At 38.5% G+C, this 27,021-nt stretch overlaps 1 protein-coding gene across 9 annotated transcripts in view; it reads left to right on the forward strand.

Annotated features, from left to right (window-relative positions):
* ptprub (protein tyrosine phosphatase receptor type Ub) overlaps positions 1-27,021 on the forward strand; it is a 184,330-nt gene that overhangs the window by 119,069 nt on the left and 38,240 nt on the right. For all 9 annotated transcript variants that reach the window (XM_056762139.1, XM_056762142.1, XM_056762145.1 and 6 more), the window contains exons 8-13: positions 5,251-5,568; positions 8,014-8,123; positions 11,829-12,030; positions 16,419-16,521; positions 16,809-17,082; positions 22,676-22,712. In XM_056762139.1, the coding sequence (XP_056618117.1) occupies positions 5,251-5,568; positions 8,014-8,123; positions 11,829-12,030; positions 16,419-16,521; positions 16,809-17,082; positions 22,676-22,712 (1,044 nt within the window). The remainder of the gene's footprint in view (positions 1-5,250; positions 5,569-8,013; positions 8,124-11,828; positions 12,031-16,418; positions 16,522-16,808; positions 17,083-22,675; positions 22,713-27,021) is intronic.

Below are 27,021 nucleotides of genomic sequence, written 5' to 3' on the forward strand. Positions count from 1 at the left end.
GCCCAAAAATAGCCCCCTTAGGTACATGGGCACAGAGACACCATTAACTCCTGTGCACAGACCCACTGACATTCCCATTGTGTTGAAATACAGCTGTCTGGCATCCAAACAGAGCTTATTAGTTTGTTTTGTTGTAGGGAATATGTTCACTGGTATGGTTTCTCTCTCCGAGCAGCTAATTCCTTCCAGGACACAGAGTGACTCCTCTTAAAAATTGGAGGAAAATTGAGATTAATGATGAGACGACTGGGTGAGTTCTGGCTTCGGTCGAAGATTGCGTCCTGGTGCGAGCTTCCTTGTGGTGACCTAGATAAAAGATGAAAGTGGGCACAGTTCTGTGGGCTCTGGAACTGGTGGATGTTCTGAGGAACGTGGCCAGCCTGGGCCAGGTGTGCTTGATGAGGCGTTGTCGTGATTAGGAGCAGAGCATGATGTGGAGGAATGTTCCTCAGGTCCACAAAGAGAAGAAGACGGAAGAGTTAGAGCGAGTTCACAGATGGAGCTCCACCTGCTGTTCTGTCTCTTTAGTTGTTCATTGGAGCGAGTTTTGCTCTGGACTGTAGTTACTAAATGACTTGACCAAAAATACAAGCCATTTGTCATCATTCAATCACGGTCATTTGAGTGAATTTCTTGTTTCATGAATAATATTCTGTAACAGACAGTCAGTATGTAAAACGGACATTGAAAGTGTTCGATATAACTCCTGCTTAGCATCTTTTGTCTGTCCATATAAGAGCAAAAGTTTTACAGGATGAAATGAAAGTGAGTTAATGGTGACAGAATCATTTTTTGGATGTGGTGTTCCTTTAATGAACCTTTAATGAGCCAGTAACTTAACAGCGGCCCAATTCTTCATGATTTTTTCTATTAATGTAAGAGTAATTTCCTTATTTACAAAGTTAATTAAACTTTAACCAGTCCATCCATCTCCATTTAACACATTTTAAACAGAGTACAAGCGTCCTTTAAAGTTTTTGTTCACTCTAAAATCAAAAATTCTCTCAGAATTTACCTCCAGATAGGTATAGATATGTAGTATATATATACGACTTCCTATATTATTAATCTATTAATATCTATTTATTATCCTTTATGAAGTATGTCACCTTATTTCCATGTATAGGTCCCATACATCTGCATCATTTAAAAAAGCCCAACATCATCTGACATTTTGTATTCATATTGTTATGATGTTAGTTTTTAGCTATTTTGGTATCTGCTTTTTTTAATAATAGATTTATTTTTTATGTTGCTGTATCAGCATTTATTTGTATGATGCCATATTAATTTTTATTTCAGTTTAAGTTAGTAATTCTACAGGCTCATCTTAAACTATTCATGAAATGTTTAGGCCAATATTTTATTTGATTTCAATTACCATAAATGCATTCATAGTTTTAGTTTTAGTATAAGTGACCTTGATCCGTTCAGTATACTGAATATAAAGTGATATAAAGTCATCCAAATGACCATCCAAATGTGGGTCAATGAATATTTTCTGAAGCAAAATTAGTGTTCAGTGAAATTAAACCAAACACACACTTTAATTTAATTCAAATATCGCACCACACTGATAACTTTAGATCTCATCTGTGTTTTACTTTTGTGATGAAATATCACACAACAATTAGTCATCAGACATGCATTAACCTACTGGAGTTTGATTTTTTAATGGCTCACATGATGTTCTTTTTGAGATTTAACATATTCAAACATACACACTGTTCAAAGAAACATGTCATGTACATCTGGGATGGGATGAAGGCGTGTCAATGATGAGATAATTAGCATTTTTGGGCATTAGCATTTTTGGCGTACTACTTTAATCATGTTCCCCATCCTCTTGCTTTCAGGCTCAACCGTCATACCTTCTTTCGCGCCACTTAGTCCACCCTGTAACCAGTTACAATATTAGTTCTCTGTAAACTTCTCCATGTATCTGCATTATCTAGAGTAATTGGACAGAAACTGGTATTGTTTGGTGTTCCAGCTGCCCCTTGAGGAATTGACATGCCGCCCCAGGACTCTGGCTGCTCTCTCTGGGTTCGGTCCCATCTCAAACGAATGCCAAAGAAAGGGCGCTTGAAGCGCTGCTCTTGGCATCCGGACAAAGCTTTCAAACTAGGTTAAGGGAAGTAGAGTGGCACAAAAGACCCTTTAAGCTCCTCAAAGAGCGCAGTGTAGACTCTTGGATTGTCTTTTGAAGAAGGCGCACGCCAAAAGCGACCCACTCGTTTGCTTTTTACTAACAATCAATAGTTCCATTAAGGAGATCAACACTCTATTTTGGTTTTATATCCTGTTGGGCCAAATGGCTCTTTTTGTCCATTCAATGTAGCTGCTTGTCGTGTGTATTTTCAGAATGAATATATTCGTCAGTATCGTTGTTCTCGGGTCAACCGGGAGCTCGATAAGAAACCTCACCGCACAGCTTAATCTAAATGTAAATCTAGAAACTTAAATACAGGTAAATGTCTAGAAAAGTGTATGAAGTTGTGTACGTTTTGGGGAATTTTCTAGGTTTAGCGATACATGCCCAAGTGTCATTCGGCAGCACCGAATTAGTATTCCGCGATCCATACATGCTCTCTCAGTGGGCTTCAAGAGAAAATACATTTCCTCTAATTCAGTCGCTCTCTTCTCACAGTCTTGGTGCATTAGTCACCTCGCCCTACATTTGGTTGCAAGCCCAAATCTTAAGAGGCTGCAGCATCGTGTCCTTTGAGCAGAGGTTCAAAAGGAACAATGAGGACCTTGAGCTTTGACCTCATAGGAAGTGCATACTTCACACCTCCTTTGTTGTACCTTCCCATTTGGGCCCATTAGTCACCAGGTTCTATTAAAAGAACAAAGAAATACAATACATTATGTGCAGATCTGTTGGACAAAAAAGCATTGATTGTCTTAATAATGGACCGTGACAAATGCGCTCATTGCTGGTAGGGCTGGGTGTCCTTGATTCACCCTCACGCTGCCCGCACCTCTTTTAGACAAACACTAAGCTTCTTGTGCTTCCTTTGGGTCTTTATTTCAAACGCACCAAAGGTGGTTTTGATCTCTGGCCCTCACCAAATAATAATTGATTTCAAGGAACGCGTCACTTAAAATTCAGAATTCTCCCCATGACCCCCATGTTGTTCCAGTGAATTTCCTTTCGTTTAGATCGTGAAAGGCAACGTGTCAGGGACTGATAACTTTGGTTGCTATTCACTTGACTTTTTTATACAATGAAAGCAGACTATTGGTCCTTGTAACCTTCAATTACTGTAAGATCTCAGTCTCAGAAAATAATGTCAAATTCATTACTAAAAGTTATTCTAGTTTTGTATTAGTTATTAATTATATTATTTATATTTGGTTATATTAATATTTCATTTTCATTTGAAGTTCTTCTAGCAGATTAAAGATATTTTTTATGGTGGATTCCAGTTAATATCAAGCAAGTTGTTTTGAGTAAGTTGATAATAACTCCAATAAAAATACAACTTACTAACACATAAAAATATATATTATAATAAAAAAACGTGATTTTACAAATGTAGTTATCTGATCTGTTTATTTATGGCAATAAAAAATACTTAAATAATAATATATATTATAAGATATTATTGTTATTATGGATGCCCAAATATGCTCCTAGTCCTACTCTTAGAGATGCACCGATTCCAAGGCAAGTTCACACCTGACAGAACCGACAAATATTTGTCATTTGAGAGTTTGTGACAAGCACATACAATTGTGTATTTTTCGTACAGGCATCGGTATCAACGTTCCCATACAAATATTGGTCTTTAAAGTCACCATGAACCGGAAGTTGCCATTGACTTCTTTTCCGTGTATCTGAGTGAAACAGCTTCTGAAATTAGAAAAAAAAGATATATATTTATATTTATTTATATTGATTGGTTTGTTGTAAGTTGGGCCATTAGGGGAGGTCTAGATATGCCTGAACATTGGACAGCCAGTATAGTCCTACCTCTTTTCTGTTGCTGACGTCATGTGGTGAAGAGCGTAACGTTTTTGATTAAAGATAACAAGTGCAAATGAATAAAATAAAGGAATGGTGTGCACAGATAAATCATTTATAATAATCGCTGTGAAAAACACTTAGAATTTTCCTGTTTGATTGCATGGTGACTTTAAAAAGGGTATCGGTGCATCCCTAAATATTAACATTATTATAATATGTACGTTTATTTTTAATACAAAAAAATATTTGGTAACACTTTCCTTGAAGCATGTATGTATAATGCATTATAAAAGTAGTTTTAAACTATTGTAATGCACCTTTTAATTCATTGTAATGTCTTATAAATAATTGTTATTACAGTTATACATTATAACACATAGCAATTCATTGTTACGCTAAACATTTTAAATTGGTTATAATTCTTTACAAATACATATGATGCATTACAACACACATTATGAAGAATTGCAATGCATTTTACCCTTTAATAACTCTTCATATTGCATTATGCATACATGCTTCAAAGAAAGTGCTACCAAATATGTTTTGGTAATAAAAATAAACGTACATATTATAATAATGTTAATATTTCGGGATGCACCGATACCCTTTCTAAAGTCACCATGCAATCCAACAGGAAAATTCTAAGTGTTTTTCACAGCGATTATTATAAATGATTTATCTGTGCACACCATTAGACTAAGTCTAATTTCTTTGAATAGTATTTACACTAAAATTGTATTAATTTGATACTTTTAGTTAACTATAATAACCTTGTTCAGAATGGTTTGTCTTTTATACAATGGCTGTATGCAAATCCCAAAATAGTTGCCCTAATACACTGACCTAGCACTAACTGTATCTGGCAGAACTAAATGTCCTTGAACAGGGCTTTTATTTTTGCCACCCCATGGCCCCTGGACAAGGTGCAGGCAGATACTCGATTTGCTCGGTGACACGGAGGTGGCAAAAAGCGGGAGAGACAGTACAACCAGCAGCCTGTGAAATTAATTAATGTAATTTGGCATTAGTTATGTCCTCATTAGCAGTAGACCTGTCAACCTCCCTGCTTGTTTGACCGTGGTGGCACCTCCTACCTGCGCTGGGTGGGGTGAGCGAGAAATTGTGTGACCCGGTGATTTCCCTGTGCAGATTCCCTGCATATGCGGCATATGTTAACAAACTGGAAAAGTAGTCATACTGCTGTTTTTGACCTTGCTCTTCAGTCTTTCATTGTTTTCATGATCCCTCTGTGTTGTTCTCTCTATCTCTAACAGAGCCCATGCGGGCGTTGCGTGATCTCAGGGCTTCGGAGATCCAATCCCGGCAGCTGAACTTACTGTGGGAGACGCCGGCCTTCAACCTGACCCGCTGCCACACGTACGCCGTCTCGCTGTGCTACCGCTACACAACTGCAGGGGGCGGCGGCGGGCACAACACCACGGTCAGAGAATGCCTGGCCGTGGAGCACAACACTTCGCGCTTCACCCTCCGAGACCTTCCCCCTTATCACACCATCCAAATACGCCTGGCGCTCGCCAACTCGGAGGGCAAGAAGGAAGGGAAGGAGGTCAGCTTTCAGACCGAGGAGGACAGTGAGTAATAGAGCTCTCACGGAATCTGAATTCACATATTTCATTTGTTATAAGGCCGAGTTGATGATGTTCCTGGAGTACGTGGTTAGAAAGCCTGGACTGAATAACAACGTTTCTATTAAATCATGGTTTTAACATTTATTTGAATTATTCTCTCAGATTTCACAGTGCTCAATAGCCAGCGCATTTCTGTAAAAAAAAACATTATTAGAGAAAAATTCAAAACACGCATATCGTCCCGCCAGGAAGCGTGACGGAGCAAGAGTGAGAAAAAGAGAGGAAGGGAGGGATGAATGGATGGAAAGAGATGAAAACGCTCGATTATCAACAGCGCTCTGAAGCTTCAATCAGCACTTCCTTTCTTTCGTGGCCCGTCGCAAGAAAAAGTGATGCAGTCAGCGCTTTTGACACTATCTGAGCAAGCGTGTTATTTTAGCCAGTGGCTATCGATGCCTCACCGCCTCTCACCCTCCACATCCACACAGCCACACACTGTGCACACACCCAAGGGCTAACAAGGATGACTGTCTTCCCCGGTGACAGGGCACAAATGGCTGTAAAAACATCTGCTGATGTGTTACTGCTGCAGTATGTGAGAGCTCAGAGCATCATCTGTCTCTCCGGCTCCATTTCCTCTCTCACTCTCATTCTTCCTCTCAGCGTTTGTGTTCTTTACAAGAACCTGTGTTCATATTAACCAGCTAAAAAAAGCCGCGTCATCACCTCCAGGTGTCTTTCTTTCACTGGGGTTTTGTGGCTCGGATTTAGTTGGTGGAGTGTAGCAAAATGTAGCCGGTGAAGCTAATTGGCTAATGGGTTTTTATTGGTTAAGTGGTATTCACCAAACAATGAACATTTGTTCGTCATTTATTCACCCACATGTTTTTCCAAACCTGCATGACTTTCTTTTTTCTGGTGAACTAAGAAAATATTTTCAAGAACGTTGGCAACCAAAACAACATTGACTCTTATTCTTATACATTTCTGTTCCACAGAAGATGTAGTCTTGTGCAGGTTTTGAACGTCAAGATGGTGAACAAATGATGACAGAATTCAAATTTTTGGGTGAACTGTCCCTTTAAGTGAGCTGAAGGAATAGTGCAATGAAATTGATTTAGTCCCTCAGATCTGATTGGCTTACTTTGAATTGTGATGCTTCTTTGTTATATGCATTGAAAGCATTTAGTGACCATACGCATTAAAGAGACATTTCTGTCATCATTTACTCACCCTCCAGTTGTTTCAAATCTTTATGAATTTCTTGAACACAGAGATGCCATACGCTATGGTAGTCAATGATGGCTAAGGACTGTTTGGTTACGAGCGTTCTTCCAAATATCTTTCTCTGTGTTCATCACAAGAAATGTTTAACATTCAGAACAAATTTAGGAAGAATTTTCATTTTTGGATGAACTGTTCCTTTAAGTTTCAACAGCCTTTTTAAAGCTTGTTTTAATGCATGTTTTACTGTATTTAAGAAAACAGAAAAAATTCTTTAACCTATATGAAAATTAACAAAGTTTAACTAAGGGAACTATAATTTTTTATTGTAAAACAGCAACATGTACTACTAACTGTGTAGTTACTAGAACCTTTCGTGGTTTTACCACAGTAATCATAATTTAACCTTATATGTATATATAAGTATTTTTAGTCAAACTATACAAATGTCAATCAGTTAACCTAAAAGACATGGTTACTACATTTTCACAACAAAAAGACAAGATGCATTTTCTTAAGCAAACAGTTTCAATGATGATACAACAACTGCCATTACAATGAATGAGGAGGAATGAAACGCTCAGTATTTTATCAAACAATTTACGCTTAGCAAACCAAAGTTATTGTACAGTTCTTGCTATAAATATTGATCGGACAGATGCTACTCAATTCAGATTTTTCTTGCTATGATGTAAATATCTGCCCGGAGGCATTGCAAACGTGGCCGCAGAGTGGCACGACTTACACAAATGGACTTAATAGTTCTCATTTTTTATACGCGCAGAATATTATCATTGCGTGAACTTTTCCTAGTACAGTATTGTTCAGCTGCGTTCTTATAGCCTCTCGCCCTCCTTCCTCATTTCTGAAAAACCGGTTAGAAGAAAACCTCCAAATGCCATCTTCACTATTGCAGTGGTCTCATTTAGCTCCCCGTTTCCATATTCCATATTCGAATGACTTTACAACAGTACTGAATCACTTCTATTAGTTATAATAGATGTGTCTCTGTAATACATTCGTAACAGAAGAGGTCTGTTTGAGCCTCAACCTTTATAATGAGAATGACTATAATGAGCAAATTACAGTTGACCTTTGGGGGACATTAAGGGTTTAACCCTCTCACTTTGAGTAAATGGTACTGCCATTACTAGTCTGATAGCGTGAGATCATTTTCTATCTTCATTGCATTTACCATCGGCTTCCCTCGCTGCTTTTCCATAGTTCCCGGCGGCATTGCTCCAGAATCTCTCACGTTCACCCCGCTGGATGACATGATCTTCCTCAAATGGGAGGAGCCTGTGGAACCCAATGGTCTCATCACACAGTATGAGGTACGTGCTTTACCGCTCCTTCATCGCACTCATATCAATTTCTCTTACGCTGCTCGAGTCCTCCGCAGTCGGCTCGTAGGCGTCAGCATTTTCTGGGTGAAATATTGACAAACCACAGTCCTTGAAAGATAAAACTTCCTCTTGTGTGTTAAAATTGGACAGCCAGTTGTAATTATTTATGAACATGCGGCTCACATGCGATTCAGTGCGTGCGTATGCACATAGTATTGACTGACATTGGAATGAGAGTGTTTTTCATTCCTTGCTAATTTTGAGTTTCAGTTAAGTGGAGAGGAAATGCTGAGCTGCCGGTTTTCAGTACATTTCTCAGCTCGGTGACAGCCATAAGTATGTTTAAAGCCATGATTTGGATCTGTAACTGTGTGCTGCCAGAGGCGTCCGTGCCACCAAGGCCAAATCTTCTTCTAATTGGTCCCTACAGAACCAGTCATCCATTGGTACAGTAAATGACAAAATGATCTCTGTGAGTTATTAATGCAGCCTTGGACGATTATGCTTTTTGCATTGTTTATGCTAACACGTTAACTCGAACCCTTTTTAAAGGATGATCGAATTTGTCATCGATATGTCACCACGCAACGATAATTGCGTCATGAACTTATCACAGGTAATTTCACCCCATGGCATCCTGGAGTTAATTGCTTTGCTCAAGGGCACAATGGTGATTGCTTATAGGCAGCCCACACAGAATGTGCACCTGCAGAATTGCTCTGCCCATCATTCACAGACTTGTGCATATCTCCCACCGTTGCATGTTAATATTTTGATACTCTCAGCTGCATTGTATCATGTCGGTTTAACAGAATATAGACAGTTTCTGAAGTCTACAGATTTTGCTGGGACCTGCCTATGGCTTTCTGCTTTTGCCCTTATAAATAGAGCCCTGAGACAAAGTCATTCAATTATTTCTCGTTATAATTAAAGGGAAATGTTTAACTTATTTTGTTGAAAATAAATCAAATTCCATTTTTGAGCAAATTAGAAAATTTGTGTTGAGAACTGTCTCTTACCGAAATTTGCAACAAAAAGCCTATAAAAATATTAACCAGAAGATGAGCCGTCGAGCGTGATTTTGCCTTTGACTTAACCTGTGATGTACGTATCCCACATGTACGAAGAGTCAACTGCAAGTTTAGTTTTTAAACAGAGTTGGCGATGTACAGGCAAAAGTTATGGATTGCCGCTTTAAATGCATTTTGTTTGTATTCAAATGATCCAAGTGCAAAACAATTAGACCCTGGTTCATTTATAATTCTGTGAATTAAAAGTCAAATGTGTCGTTTTTTGGAGGATCCGTTGACAGAAATGCAATAACTATGTCTTCAGAGGTTTATAAAGACCTTACAAAAAGTAGCGTTATATTTTTATTATCTTATTATGAGCTATTTCTATGTACATACACAGAGGTTCCCCATAAGGCTGGAATACACTGAATCTGAACAGATTTTAAAAAAAAAAAACTAGACATCATACACTTCAAGACTTTTTGAACTTTACATCAAAAATCATCAAAAAAATTAAGGCTATTCCAGCCATTACACAGAATTTGTCTTGTTGTTTCTAAACAGACAAATTGCTCTACAGAGCGAGTTTTGTAAACACATTACTCCTCGCCAAAGAAGCCAAAACGGGATGACAACTTAGTCCTGTTTCAGCTTCCGTAGTACTTCGAATGGGCATGGGTGAACGGTGGCGCTAGCCGTTGGTTGCAATTCGCAACTTTACCGCTAGATGCCGCTAAATTTCATACACTTGACCTTGAAAGTCTGCAATTCCCGATCATTGGGAATTTATTGGATCATGACGGCATATGAATAACAAATAATGTCCCTCAGAAATAAATTATTTATAATAAACAGTGCAATATTCCATGATGGTTTCATGGTAACTTTAAAACGTGCTTGTGGTGGTCAACTAAAGGCTAATAGACACTGATTCAACACACTTCAGCAAACAGCAACAAACACGTTTGTTGGAATTTGTTGGATCAGTGTGAAACCCCTGTTGATGTTTGTTGGATCAATGGCAATTTACAATGTTGATGTAGGCATTGTTGGTGTTTGTTGGATCAGTGTGAATTAGGCTTAATATGTTTTTAATGGCTGATGCTAACATCTAGAGGGCAGTGTAGTGAGTGCACCAACATAAACAATGTTACATAAACATTGAGGACCAATTTTCATCATACTCATATTTTTCTATGTCTTCTATCTCAAAATGGTCAAATATCAGTGCATTCGATTAATCAGCTTGTCTAACATATTGATTGAATATACTGACTCATTACATCAACTTCTTTGCACTGTTATTGACCAGTAAACCAAACTCTTTTAACTACCAACGAAAAGAAAGCTAACAATCTAATAAAAGCCCATAAACAGTTTTGTAGTTCTTCACTTGACTGCACATGGACATGGCCTCCTCGATGGAAAGGTGGCAGGCCTCCCGCAGCCAGCATCTGTCCTTCTCACACTCTTTCTCTCTCTCTGGTCACACTGCCTGACTCCGTGTCACCTTTCTCCTCACCGTGGCTCCTAAAACCGTCACGCTACAAAACACCCATCCCACCCCCGGAGAAAAAGTCACCTTTGTTTGTGGATCTATCGCTGGGCTCAGCCACGTGGCCAGCTAGAGATTGTCCGAGTTTTGAATGCCACCTGTGTCCATCAAGTGTCCTCGTCCATTTTTTTGAGTTGTCTCTCATCGATAATCCACATTTCTTTCTCCCCTCGGGCCTCGGCTACCAAAGTCGCCTCAAGGATGTTTTCTAAAGGGGATTTAAAGGCTTGACCTATAAAGTGGAGGCAAGGACAGATTTTCAGGGCTTTGGCTGCGTGATCTCCTCAGGCATATCGGGAGATGAAGAGAGAGAGGGAGAGCTTTTAAGACGCCTGGAGAATTCTCTCTCGTTTCTCATATTAGCGCATCGTCCACTTTTCTCCAGCACCAGCGACAAAAGGCCTCGCAGTGCATTGTGTTCTCCCTTTGGCCCTACCCCGCTGGTATTATCCAGCTTTCGTATCTAAATCGACACAGAACGTCTGGATACAGGTGCGGTGAGAGCCTAAATCCCAGCTGTACAATGTGCCGTGACCGCAGTCGAATTATGAAGCTAATACTAAATCACTCCGAGAGCAGTGCTGGGAAAAGTTACTTTGTTGCTTTTCTTATTATAAAAAGTAACTCTTTGCATACATGAAAATAAAAGGTATATTGTAACATTAACCACAGTAAATACTCCCTCCTACTGTAGTAATGTTTACATTTTTAATAAGCACCAAATGGGGCATGGCACCATAATGCCACCCTATTGTACGTACTTGATATTAAGAACTGGATCAAAGTACCATTGTTTTTTTACCATCCGTTACAATAACTGTACTTAGGTTAACATCGGGCTAGCGTAACATGCCCACTAGCTTTACATTGGTATGTGTGTGTGTGGGCAATCGTGTTTGTTTTTGCATTAGATGTTCGATTCACATGTGAATCATCTTTAGCCCACTCGGAATAAACGCCAGTATGGGTGTCAGGGTCAGCAAACCTTTTAATAAACATTGTTTGATCCGTGCTATCACACACCGACTCACCGCATGCTAGGTTCCCAAACCGCTATGGCAATATTTAATGTCAATATGATTCAGCTGTGACTCATTTAAATGGTTTTAATGTGTGCAATTACAGATTAGCTACCAGAGCATTGAATCCTCCGATCCCGGCATCAACGTTCCAGGCCCGAGGCGCACCGTATCCAAGCTGAGGAATGAGACGTACCATATGTTCTCCAACCTGCATCCTGGCACCACTTACCTAATCTCTGTCCGGGCCCGTACAGCCAAGGGCTTTGGCCAAACGGCTCTCACTGAAATCACCACCAACATTTCTGGTAAGGAGCGTGTTTGGGTGTTGGTTGGTTGAGGCTGCAGGTGTGGGATTTTGTGTTCGTGGTTATGTGTGAGTGTGTATGCATATGCATTTATGTGTGCACGCTACTGGATAAATTGCTTTAATCTGCGTCTCCTAAAGTGTAACTGTACGAAATAGTAAATGTTTTTTTTAATCCCCAACGCTTGTCAAAAATATGAAACCAATGGAAGAAATCAGAGAGTGCCATCTACAGACTATGACTAGTATAAACATGTAATAGGCCTAAGTAAATAGAGAGATGTAGACCAGACAGCTTTTCTCTACTGTTTTAAAATCCTTCAATAATTTAGAAACCATTGATATTTGAGCTGGATTTAAAACCTCTGTTTGTTTGTCTATTCTGTTTTCCTTTTCGTTTTTTCTCCTTACTTGGTGCAAAAGCATGTTTGATGTCATACTGAAGTGATACTGGTAGCTAATTGGTTGGAGAATTTACGGAGGAGAGCAATTTCCTTTTGTTCCTTTGGTCTGGATGTTTTTATTTAAATGAGAAATACAATTTGCATGTTGGTCATTTGCATATTTTAAATGCATATTTCAATTCAGGTTGGGCAGTTTATATAGCGGAGTGTTTGGACTATCAGCATCCTTTGGGCTTTGTCAGATTGCATGGTTAATTTGATCCCTTAAAGGAACCGTTCACCCCACAAAAGAAAAATTCACTTCATTTACTCGACCTCAAGTTGTTCCAAATCTGTTCTGATGAACACAGAGAAAGATATTTGGAAGAATATTTGTGGCTGAACAACTCTTGGCCACCATTGACAACCATAGTAGGAAAACTCTTTAATCATTTCTTCGTACTGTTGAACACAAAAGAAGATATTTTGAGGAATGTAGGAAGGCAAACAGTCTGAGGCAAGTCATTTTCCTACTGTGGCAGTCAATGGTGGCCAAGTACTGTTTGGTTACAAGCATTCTTCCAAATATCTTTCTCTGTGTTCATCCGCACAACGTTTTTCAGAATTGAATTTTTTTGGTGAACTTTCCCTTTAAGTTCTTAAGTTTGTTTAAAAAATAGTTTTGAAGAGACTCAACCACCCACGTTCCTTTGGATTGAATATCCCTGACCTTCTGTTCATCTCCCGTAAACAACGACAGAACAGCTTCTTGGCTTTAGTGTAATTCGACAGGTCTTTAATTTTAGGTTTCAATAAAAACCTGTTTTAAAAGAGGTTTTCATTTGACATTTTGCTTTGTATCACGTTTCACTGGAAGAGAAAACTTTATTGAATCTGCGTTTGGGATAATAAAACGTTTGTATACGTTCTTACAGGTGCACAGGTGTATTTTCATGCACCTTCGCATATGCCAGGTGACGTCCTTAAACGTTTCATTGAAGCGCCTCCAATATCCAATGTCTCAGATCAGTTCAGAAATAAGTGAGTTGTAGACGTCGACCGAAATACACAGCGGGAATTGAATAGACAGGAACAAAGTATAACAAAACCAGGTTTCACTTAATAAAGGAAACTCCTGAGTTTCCGGATTCATAATCCTTTGCTGCTTTGATCTCTGAGGCGTGTGTTCACGTGAATGTGTGTGTGCGCTTGCTCCCGCATTATAAATTCCCACGAGGACCCGAGGAAGTGATACCGAGACTAAATCACAGCAGATGCTCAGAACCCAACAGGCCCTTCAAGAACGTTACACGCTTTGCTATTGCCTCAAAGAGAACTGACATCACTGTCATCCACACCGTTCGCAACTGTCCTGATTTACAAAATAGCACCATATGCTGCTGTCAGCCAGACACGGCTGATGCTAAATCTGGATTCCTCATCCCCAGACTGATGCGGAGCCATGTGTGTTCAGACCGGAATATTTTCTGACGGTCTTGTTGAATATGTAATGATGGAGAAACTCCTTATTTTCGGAGACGGTAGTATGGTTTGTGTGGAGGGAGAAACACAATATTGCATATATACATCCGTGGAAAACATTTAGACAATTTCAAAATCGTTTCTTCTGATTTTCTAGATTTAGGAAAAATGAACGTTTTTGTCTTTTAAATGAAAATTAAAATTTTGTTTCTTCTTGCATTTATTTGCAGAAAATGAACAGAAATAATAACAGAAAAGATGCTGTGTATATTTTTCAGACCTCAAATACTGCAAAGAAAATAAGCTCATATTCACATTTAACCAATACAACTGTAAAATATTTTTTATGTGTCCAGTCATGCTGTCAGTGTTTCACGTTGCTGTTGGATGATGTTATATCACTTCTGAAGTTTGATATTGACCACGTTTACACAGACATCAGAAATCAAATGTTTTGCTTATTCTGAGTAAGATAATATTACGATGAATGCGTTTACATGAGTTGCTTTGAGAATATACCTTTCATGTTCCCTTTTACATGTTACACTACAAAGTTCGATTAATGGTATACGTCATTACTTCCCTAAGTGACCATATTCGACGTTCCCTACGTGATTTCACGTATCACAGTATTCACAGACACTGACTGGAATGGCCGCAGTACATGTAGAAATGCAGTTTATCTGCATTAAATCAGCCCTGCTGTCTACTTATCATCAGTTAACCGCTTGTGCAGTGGGCGCAGTTTGCATGGAGCATGTACACCTCCATATAAATGCATGTTTTTGTATATGTTAGATTCAAATTCAAACAGAGACCTGGCCCACAGCAAGATCTCCCTGTGTACACTTCAGTGTTTACTCCAACGTGAGATCAAACGTTTGCATCATGAACTTTGGTGTTGTTGTAGCAATAGATGTTGTAAGAACAGATGCATTATGGGTTAATCTGTGTGGGCACCATGTCTCTTATATCTTGCATCATTTTATATTTTCTACTGAATTGCAGAATCGGACCGTGTTCTGATATATTGAAGCAGCTATAGAGGTCTCACTAAGTCCTGCAGATGGAGTTGAACTAAACCTGCTTTCCCAAAAACGGCTCTCATTGACTGTCAGTGTTGGGAAAGTTACTCAGAAAAAATAGTTAATTACTAGTTACTAATTACATTTTTAATTTTGTAATTAGATTTTGGGTTTAACAGTGTATCGGTGCTACGGTAGTATCACGATGCTAAAGCTTCAAAAATCCTCCGATGCCGCTCTGTTTTTTAAACGGTAGTATCGTAGTGCAGAAACGAATGGTTTGTATGCACATTAACGTTCACACTTTTAACACTTTTCATTTCCGGTGTTTCTCTCCTCGGACAAGATAATGATTCAGTGTTATTGAATGAATCAGCTGTTTTGAATGAGTTGGTTAAATAATTCACTGACACAACAAAATTTAAACACATTTAAAGTATGCCTAACATATTTCTTTGTAAGCATAGCTATAAATGCAATTTGTCGCACATTGATTGAATTAGTTCCAAATTATTAGTTATTTTTAGTTATTTTAAAATCTTACCACAGTAAATATTATTTTATACTACATTATTTACTAAAATGTATCCAAATACTGCAGTTAATACTACAAATATTGTAGTGTGCAGTATAATACAGTTCACTAAATTTCATTTAGATCTGTGTATTAAGGAATTTTGGTCTATTTTGTAGATTTTGATTAAGAACATGACACAGTTTTTGCGACTGACCTTATTGCATATGAGTTTGTATGAGTTTTCTCCTCATTTGCAAACTTTATTATAGTAGAGTATTTAAATGAATCATATAACCCGATTGACAATTTTTTACGCTCATCATTGCTCTGGTATTTGCGACATTATTTAACGTCCAACAAATGTCTTAAACCCTGCGCAAATTTGCGATGCTCTTGGTAGACTGCGTTGGTCATTATGAAAATAAGATATTGCATCTGTGTTTTTTAATGTGCGCATTATTCACGTTGAAATTTTCACTTCCATCTGAGCTTTTTTGAAATTGCGCTCTATTTCGCCCTGTTTAGTAAATCCGGCCCTTAAATATTTTTGTTGGCCTTTGGTTATTAGGATAAACTCGGAAAATTACAAACTTGGATAGTTTTCAGAAAATATATTTTAATTAAGCAGTCTTGTATTAATGGGCTGTGATTTAACATGTTCAAAGTCTGAAGTCAGGTATGACAAATTGTAGTTAAGTAGTTACGTGCATCTCAAATGTGCCTGTGACATATTTGAAAGCCCTTTCTGCAGCGCTTGATTGACAGCTGAGGAGGCGGCCCTTCACTACTGTCCAGAATGAAATAGCATTTATGCTTCAAATCTGACGTGCCCATATGTGTTATTCACTGCTTCTGAATGTGTTTTGAGCGGTTTGACAACTCAACATTTGTGATCAGATTTCCCAAAATAAATCAATTTACCTTAAGTGAGGTAATTTAAATCTCATTCTCTTATTTTCTATTTCTCTCTGACCTTCCGTAGCTCCTACATTTGATTATGCAGACATGCCGTCCCCTCTGAGCGAGACGGACAGCACCATCACAGTTCTGTTGCGTCCGGCACAAGGCAGAGGAGCTCCAGTTAGGTGAGTGTGGCATTTCCAATTTGTCCAATTTGTCATTAAAAATACTGAAAAAATGAATTCTGTCACTGTACGTCCACGCATAATCTACAGTCAGCTCCAAAATGATTGACACCCTTCATAAATATGACCAAAGGTTGTGTAAACAAATCTACATTGTTTATCTGCTGGTTCCATCGAAACAGTCGATGTTGGATATTGCAATGAAGGATACCAGTCCTTTTGTGGCCACACATATATGACAGTCTCTTCCTAATGTTGTGATTGAATACATCACTGTGTATACGCAGCACATATCAAGTGGTTGTGGAGGAGGAACTGGTTCGAAAGGTGAAGCGAGAGCTGGGTGCTCAAGAGTGCTTCCCGATTCCCACATCTCATGGTGAAGCGCAGGCTCGCGGTGCACCGCAATACTATACAGCCGAACTGCCGCCGAGCAGCCTCCCAGAGGCCACGCCGTTTACCGTGGGAGACAACCACACCTACAACGGCTACTGGAACAGCCCCCTGGACCCCAGAAAGAACTACCTCATCTACTTCCAGGCCATGAGCAACTTTAGAGGAGTGAGTGTTGTACACATCTTTATCATTTTATATAGATCTCTCAAATCATAATGGAACGCAGTGTAATCCTTTTTAAAAGCACGTTGATGCAAATTTGATCCGTCTTGGAATGGTGTCCTGACACACATGCTGACTGATTTTTTTCAGCGTGCACAGCAGGAGATAAATCCCCTAACCGTGGACGACATCAAATAAATAGCGACAAAAGAGTACAGCTGCTAAATCCATAATTAGCAGGATGTCTAAAAACACGGTTTCATAGCTTGTTCTCACAAGATTTCCTTTTCTGCTTCTGTTTAGTTCATACCCATAAGGTATCGCGCGTCACAGTCTCTGTGTGAAATGAATTACAAAGCATCGAGCTTTAAATCTCGGGTCGAAAAGCAGCTGCCGAGCTGCCCATCCATTCCCAGATAAGAGGATAAACAACGAGGAATACCGTCTCGCTGGCGTAGACCATTTTACAGGGATAATTGGGCACAGGTGCGGCTGATGAAAAATAGATCAGCTGGCAGTTTGCGGTGTTCGGAATGGCTGAGTCTGAGAAGTGGAATGAGCTGTACGGCGTATGCCTGGAAAATGGCCGGGGAGATGCGTCTCTCAGACTGCTCGGAAATTGATCCGGATGGGCGCCGAATACGTTTCTGACTTTATATTCTGCGATGGTCAAAGGTGTAATGTAAATCTTGGTTATTCAGTGCGTTAGATTAGATTTGATTAGCGCATTAGCGATGGATGGAAATATAGTTGGTTGTGGTCAGTAGTCCATAAAGGCCTATGATCCCCTGGGAGATGGTGTCGGGTCTGATCAATCTGCACAGTTGCTCGCTCTTTTTGTCTGAATTCATTGGTGCTACTGTAATGCCAACACGATGTTTCACATCAACATTCTCATTAGTCAAATTCTAGAATTGGTTGGAAAAATGCTTTTCAAACTTATGAGCTGTGTCCGAAATCGAACATGTCGTTGCTGTTCTTCTGGGACTTTGGATGTCTAAATTCACGAGTTTCTCAAGAAATTGCAGGTTAAAAAAAGTAAAAAAATGAAGTAATTTAAACAAGTAAATACTGTGGTCAACGTTGACGAGCACTTTTTAATAATTTTCATTGGTAAGATGTTTGCAAAAGCCAGTGACGAACGTAAAGGGTAACTAAGAACAACAATTAATACAAGGTTTCAGAAGGACAGCCGTGAAATGCCTTTGCATGTGGAGGTAAAAAGTTCCTCTCCATCATTCTATGGATGTAAAATGTGGAACAAAATGTATAATTATGTCCTCGTTTGGGACACTGTTATCCATAAATATGTACATGACTAATGATCACTTCAATTGATTGTAAATCATCATATGTGACAGGCTTAACTCTAAAATGTGTGGTATTGCTGTAAATAATTATGATATGATAGATTTGTGTTTGCAGTAGTCAGTAGTACAATGCTAAAAATAATCATTTTGATTACTGAAATTAATCATTTTATTGACACTATATTGTATTACGTTGCATCAAAAATACCAAAACTTGGCTTCTGAAGACATTATTTTCAATCTTTGACATGACCTTACAGTCAAAATTGAAGACATCAAGGAAACACATTTACAGAATGTTCTTCTAATTATATAGAATGTTTTGACCATTTATAAGTAAAGAAGAAATGACAAAAAGAAAACTGACGAAGCTGTGTTTTCCCAGACAGGGTCACATATTGTACTTGATGTAATAATGTATATCACGTCATACACAAAACTTTGCCTCTCTAGTTGTCGACTGACTAGGCAGCAGTTTTAAGTTTCGGGCAAAGCCTCAAAACTCCACGCGTACCGCTGCCATCTTGAGTATGACAGAAAACTTCTTTCTCTGACTTCATGGATATTAGTTACCTGCCGTACTCAATTATCCGCTATTAAACCTCTAAGCATTTTGGGCTTGGGGGAATGAAAACAATGTTTTAATGGTCCATTTAGATTTGACACCGGCTTGCAAACCTCGTCCTCAAAAAAATGTGGATGACATTTAGGAGAAGGTTATCTCTTTGGCTCAGTACCTTGAGGAATGGATGAGCCAGCTTGGCTCATTTCATTCTTCTGAGCAGCAATTCAGAGACTCAAAACTTGGACGTACTTTACCTAGCGTCACATCACAGTTGGTTTTTGGATCGGGCTTGAAGAGCAATGCGTCTGTTGACCTATAGTACACACACAAACTCTCTTTCTCTGTCAGACCCCGCAGGGCTTCTCTGTCTGAACTGAAAAAGCACCCGTCAGCCAAGCCATTGTGACTCCCCTTCCATTTCTCGCTATTTAAAAAGCGTACAACTTGGAAAATGATCGCACGGCTCGGTATCCTTTGGGCTCTGCTGATTTACTTGACCGACCTTTAGCTAAATATTCATTTTTATTCGGCTCTATTTTATCCTGCAGTAAGTGCCGAAAAGGCTGACAGTCTGAACCAGAGGGAACGTAGCTCAGGAGAGTTAGCTAACATTTTACTACTCCCCACTTATCAGTTTAAACAGTTGTGTTGTGTTTTTTTTTTAAACCTGACAGCGTATAAACAATGTTAATATACTTTGTTTTGTCTCTTGGCCAACTTTATAGCTCTAAGTGGTTTTCAAAGGTTTTGTCAACCGCAGTTATGAGGGAAAAAAAGTCCACTGCAATTTTCTTCTGTCGTTACTTTGACAATAGCCATTAGGGAGCTGTAAATCCTGTCATGATTTTGCTTAATTTATATACTGTGTTTACATTCTTGTATAAGTTCTATACAGCCTTGAAAACATTAAGAGACCACTCCAAAGGTATTTTAAGTATTTCTGAATGTAGCATTAATACATATATGTTTATGTGACATGATCATTTTTGTCTAATACTCTGTGAAAGTGACAACATTTCTCTTAAATTCCAAATAAAAATAAAAATATTTGATATGCATTTATTTGCAGAATATTGAAACAGGACAAACTGGTCAAAATAACAAGAAATATCTTCAATTCTGCAAAAAAGTATTCATATTCATGTTTAAACATCACAATACAAAGGTTTTTACAACTTTCACGTGTCTTTTCATCCTCTCAGTCTTTGACGTTACTGTTGTACAACTTTATGTCCTTCCTGAGGTTTGTTTCTGTTGAAATACAGCAGGCGCTGGACTGGAATTGTCAGAATACATGTAGAAATCCTTATTAAAGAACGATCTGGAGTATCTAGTATGATTTGGACGGCGAACCCAGATGCAGACAGCCAAAACAACGAAAATACTTTTTATTAATAACAAACACAAAAATAAAACCCACAATGGGGTGGAACGGGGAAAACAATAATGATAAACAAACAAAACACTTCCCTGGAGGGGGAATAAACTCGACGGATTATAAGAAATAAAACTTACACTTTTCCAAGAAAACAGAGAAGAGAAGAGGTTCTTGACAAACAACGAACCGGCGAGGGACAGAGAACACAAGGGCATTATATAGGGAAACTAACGAAGGGATGATCACAAAGGGTTTGGTGACAGGCAGGTGACCAGAATCAAACATTTAGGGCGAGATTGCGGGGTAACAAGGGGGCGGGGCTAAGAGACACGACAGGAGGACACGTGGCGCAAAGTCACAACAATGGGCTTGTGTCTCCACACATAACACAAGCACAAAAGACATGGCACTGTCACGACTCTGTCCTCAGAACTTGAGAAGAAGGACAGAATCATGACAGAATGCTTTCTTCCCACACCCTTTGTTATTTACTTCTTGTCCTTCGCTTCTTTCACAACCCTTAGAGGCAAAACAAAAAGATTGTAGCTGTCAGATTTTCTCTCACTTAAAAGAATAGAAAAACATTCTTTTCCAAGTTTATTTGTTACTGGATCCTTCGGGACATTACGCTCCTGAATATTCCCCTTAAAGACACGAAATGTGAATCGGGCCTAAATCGCATTTTTAGTAAATAAAAACGGCGGTAGCATTGGCTTACAAACAGCAGCCGAACGCCATGACTTCGTCTTCCGTGAACGTAGCAGCTCAGAGAAACAGATAGGGAGCGTATTGGAAGTGTTTTTGAATTACAAACAGAGAGCATCTTTGCAATAACTAATCACATATTTAAAAACGACAATACTAAATTCTAGCTTGAAATGCAATCGGAAGTTGTCAAAAAAAGAAAATGAAACCTACATTTATACAAAACAATGCTCCAACGGCCGCCATTTTATTTTTTCGAGCTGGAGCCTTCTCGACCAATTACGTTCCTCGCATGTTGTTATGCAAACGACACGTCGCTGTCATTGGTAAGCTGGGGAAAAGAGGCGGAGCTAGCGTTCAAAAAGCACTCGGGACGTTTTTGTAGAAACGGTTTACTCCATAAGATTATAATGTAAAACAGACGCTAGCAGCTTTGAAAAAGAAGTCAAGTGTGAACACGGGCTAATGGGGTTTTAAAATGAAGATATATATTCATATATTTTTCTGCCTTGCTCTCTCTTCCACCTCTTCTTTCTTCTACCTAAACAAGTACGAGCTTTCTAACAAGTTCTTTTGTGGCCTCCCTGGACATGCTATATTTATAGTGCTCATAATTCATTACTTAGCTTGAGTTTGCTGACAGATCCCCTTTTGCAGTCCCTGCCACGACCGTTCCCACAAATTTGATTAAATAGTTCAGGGAAGCTTAAAGCTTTGTGTCTGCGTGTGTCTGATCAAAGTCCACCGGCTGTCTTTCGCCTGTCATTTGGGGTCAGTCGTTCCTCCACCACACACTGAGCCGCGTGTGTACTTTTGGTGCCACATCTAGGACCGGCTCTGTGAAAACCAGCGGCTGTTTGCTTTTATCCCTCACGGGAGAGTGTGTTGGGAACCATGGCACACTTGCATCTCAATGATGGCTGCTGGAGCAGATAAAGACGGGTTTCTCGTAAAGCCCGGATTGGCCTACATGACATTTATAAACATGCGGTTGTGTCGGGGGACCGAAATATCTCCGTACAGCCATGTTGCTTCAATTAAAATATTTTAATGTGTGACCGTCTTTAGTGTTTATCTCTTCCAGTGTCCTCCACAATCTCCCAGCCTATTGTATACGTTCCCAAAATGTTTATGATGGGCTTGAGATAGATTTTAAATAAATAAATATATCATTTGGCCCCGGTTCCAGTAGAGGCCTCTCACTCCTTTTCCGGATGGCAAGATTTGCATAATTGTTCCATAATGCCTGAATTAGCATCTGTAAATCTTAATTTGATAATGCATCTTCTTGCCGAGGTGGCGGGCCAGAATTGGATTATGGGCTTGGATCTCATTAGTGCTATTTGACAAAGGTCGTTTTCATAACACCACAACGCAATCAACCGCGATTTGCAAGAAATTAATTTACTTTTAGATTTCTCCTAGTTTCAAGTAGTCTCTTCTTTCTTTACCCAGCTTCTGTTTTCCGCCTCACAAACGCATACTGACGCAATGCTGTTTTGAACCTTTTCATGCTGTTGTTAAAACATGATGTTTACCATTTCATCAGGTGTCACGCTGTATCATTTCTACTCTTTGACTTTTCCCCCACGGCATAGCTCTGTATCTAAACCTTGTCTCTTTTCTCTATTCTCGCAGGAAACGAGGATAAACTGCATCCGCGTCGCCCGTAAAGGTGAGTCATTCAATTCCAGTGATGCCTTTTATCTGATGTACCGTGAGTTTTTTTCATGTGTGGAAGACAATGTGGGAAGAATGGTCCGATGTTTACAGCAGAGAATGTGGGAGGAGAACAACGCAGCGCAGCCCACGATTCACTACAAGCAGAACTTCAGCCTTAAAGGGGTCAGAGCAGGAATTTGGCTTTTTAGCTTAAAATGCCTAAAGGAACAGTTCACCCAAAAATGAACATTTTGTCTTCATTTACTCACCCTCAGGTTGTTCCAAATCTGTATGATTTCTTTGTTCTGGTGAACACCAAACAGTTCTACCATAGTAGGAACATTTGATTTATAAATTACTTATAAAAGAAGATGTTTTGAAGAATGTAGGAAAGCAAACAGTTCTACTGCACTTTGGAGTTGTGCATTTTCCTCATATGGTAGTCAATGGTGGCCAAGAACTGTTTGGTGTTCATCAGAATAACAAAATGTATACAGATTTGCAGCAGCTTGTGATGTTCACTTGACCTTTCATTCATTTTCTCTGATAGATTTCAACATTGTAAAAGAGTGTCTGATCTTCATTTTTAACAAGGTTTTACCTGTAAACCATTTATTTTTATCTTGTTTATGCGACAAAACATTTTTCTTTTTCGGGCCACAAAACAGGCTTTGTAAAGTGACTGCTATATTAGGATAGGGAAACTTAGAAATATATGGAACTTGACAGCAAACCTGCGTGTTTTTCACATGTGAAGTGGAGTTTTTTTTAAGGTACAAAAATATAAAAATAGACAGTTTATTTACATAAGGAGATGTTTTTATGATACAAGACCTTTAAAAAGAAGTGAATCTAAAGAGGCTTTAAATAAGATCAACTTTAATTGAGTGGATGTATAGTACAACAGTACAACAAAGATACATCAAATAGCTTCTCTATTGCTCTGTAGAAGACAAAGTATTTCAGGTTACTTGTACGGCTGGATGCCGTCAGCCTAGTTACAGATTACATATCAGTGTTTTTTCTCATTGACTATCATCATGTCTGGCTCTGGTATCAAAGTGATTTCACCTTGTGATCTTTGCTTGAGTCCCTCAGATGCACCTCAGAGGAATACTCCGTAATGGGTCACTAACTAATCTAACATGTGGCGAAGGCTCTTATTTTTTCCCCCAAGTGCTCAGATTTCTTACATGGATTGCGCGCGTCTATAGATTCCCAAAAGGGCAAATAAGCACATGAATTTGTTTGCTGTCTAGACACGCAGGTTTTTTTCCTTTATACACCACCCCTCTGGAGACAAGGGCATTGTGGGAGAACAGGTCACCCTTTCATCATGTTTGTTTTGGGTGCTTGAAGTAGGGGAGTGGAGGTCAAAAGAAGTATCAAAGCAGATTCGTCTAGAGCGATCGGTCTCGGCGTAGATGCCAGGGCAGAGAGATCAGTTTTTCGGGGCTCCGTGTAGTCAGAGGAAAGGCCCCTACATCAAACACCACTGATGGAGTCACCTGTGCCTGTCAATACACGCCACCAACTGTCAGAGCCATAAGAGGGAGATGAAAGGCTTCAAGAGGCATGAATTCCCGTCAAGCCAACAAAACAGAAGCTAACTCTCTATCGAGCGCCGTCAGAACGCAGTGTGGGCAGGACAGTATTTATAGGCTTCAGGGGTGGCTGCTGGTGAACACAACCTCACGGTTAAATCGACCTGGCGGAACAAAGGCTCTATTTTTGAGACTGAGTAATGAGGGTGACAACTAGGCTTCCAAGCATGAAGCCAAGATGAAACAGTGGACATCTGAGGGCCGTCTCATCCTCCATCTGCTCAATACACACATTTGGCGTGTGATAAATCACAAGCCAACATATTGATGAAATGAATGGAGCACTCCACTCCTTCCTGGTGTTAAACTGACAAGAATGATTAAACAAATACATGCTTGACAAACTGAATAATAGAAAACTGCTAATTTCATTAAAAATGAAAATTCTGTCGTTTAATTACATGGTGGTGTTTCAAACCAAGTTAATTAGATAATATAAAATATAATAAACATTTAAATTGTTTATAATTTAACACAAATATAATATCAAAATTATATATTTTATACAAATCAAATCTAATATTTATGTTATTATATATTATATTGTATATTATTTATTATCAAATAAAAAATCTAAAATAATAAAATAATTTTGACAATAAAAAATATGTTTTGTTTAATAACATGATGGTGTTTTAAACCATCTTGATTAGATGGTTAAAAAAGTAAAATAAAACGTAGAACAAAAGTTTAAATTGATTATATTTTGACATGATAAATAGAAGAATAAAATGTAATCGTAAAAATAACATATTTTATAAAAATAAAATCTAATATATATAATATTAAAAAATAGAAAATAATTTATTTAGAAAATTCTGTAATTGTTAAATCACACGATGCTCTTCCAAACCAGTATAATACCAGTATAATATAAAATTTAATGCAATTATTTTTAAATGTTATTTTAATTTGTTTTATTTTATATTATTATATATAGAACATATTATGATATCTATATAATATGTATATATAACGATATTCTTGGTTTTCTGAGGAAATTTCCTGAAAAACTGGCAGATTTTAAAGTGACATTTTAATTCTTGGCTGAACTGTTTCTTTAAAGCTGCGGTTTTTAATTTTGACTCTGTCGCCATCTCTGTTTGAAACATAACATTGCAGGTTACATTGAAATCTGACTCTGATCTGAATTTATAAATAATGATTTTACGCTTACAACTGCATATCGGAAAAAGGAGCCTTAAATACAGATTTTTTTACGTGCCTTTAAAATAAGTTACAGATCGCGTTTTAACATTGTGTTAGTAAAGCCTCGTTTACTGTATGAAGTAAACTAACTTGATTTGATCGGCCACGTAATTGTTCTTGTTCGGCAAATCAGGCCTGAAGAAACGGAGGGAACAGAGACCCCCGATGTGCTCAAAACACAAAAGAATTACACGAGCTTGAAAACCAAGCTTCCAACACTCCCATTTCAGCACATAGGTGACAGTTTAATTAACAGTCCCTTGGCAATGTTCACAGAACAATAGACTTTCATTGTAACTCCAAGTGCTAATTTCCACTTTTGGTGTGCTCAGCAGGTGCTCGCATTAATCTTGAAACAAATTTCATGCCTGCGTTTGGCTTAATTGATATTCTGAAAGAAAACTCGGCACGACGATAAAAATCCGATCAGCTTTGCATCAAACTTTAATGGGTGTTTTCCCATCTATATTTCATGTAATGAATACATTTTATACTTCATTAAGATTGTGTGATTTATTTGTTATTGTAAAGATTACACACGAACCTGCACTTGCATGAATATTTTATTTTGGCAGTATTGTGCTTGCATACGGTATCAATTGAGATAGACCTAATGACAAAAAATGTTCTTTAATGAATTTTACATGAATTTGTGTGTTTTCTAGTATTAGTCTTTTGTTTGGTGACATTTTATTAGGAATTAGACATGATATATCTCCCGAATTTCCATCATTTGTTAAATATTTGTGTAATTTGATGTCATCCGTATTTTCATAAAACTATTATCGTTTTATAAATGTAGTTTTGACGAGAAGGAATAGCCTAGAAGAGAACAAATACGTTCTACCCCAAAGCCATTATTTATCCGATTTACTGAAAAATGTCAAATTCATTTTTGAGTCGCCAGACAAATCTAACAACACTGAGTCATGCAAGCTTTAGATCTGCTCTCCTGTTTGCTTTAAAACCTCTTACAGAATCATGTTTTTCTCAGTTTTTTCCAAGCTAATGTTAAATTAGCACTATAGTTTAAATGTAAGTCACTTTTCTGCTATTCCAGCTGTTGTGTCTGAGTAACCTTCTCATAGACGGATTGGGAAGTTTTAAAACGGCCCTGGGCTGGTGATGGAGAAAAGAGCTTCATAAATCATTCTTTTCTATGTCTCCAAAAAACCCTCTTTACACACTAATGACTTTTTTTATCTTTGGCTTCACTCCAAAGTAGACCTCATTCCTCATTCCTCTTTTCCATAAAACCATGCAGCTTTGAGGCCACTGTGGTCTTAAGGAAGGTTTAACTCTAGGCAGTTTTAGTAGATCTTTTGCACGCTCTTCAACTACTAGAACTAGACGAAGGAGCTCCGTCCTTCCAGTGTGGATTTGACATGGCACAAATGAGGCCGGTTCTGGAAACCCAGGGGTTTTCAAACTGTGGGTCGCACAGTGGGATGAGTTGAATCGTGAAAAGTCACTTGGCTTTTAAATGATACACAAAAAAACAGTTAAGTC

Source organism: Triplophysa dalaica, chromosome 12 (assembly GCF_015846415.1).
Source record: "Triplophysa dalaica isolate WHDGS20190420 chromosome 12, ASM1584641v1, whole genome shotgun sequence".
Classification (NCBI taxonomy): Eukaryota; Metazoa; Chordata; class Actinopteri; order Cypriniformes; family Nemacheilidae; genus Triplophysa; species Triplophysa dalaica.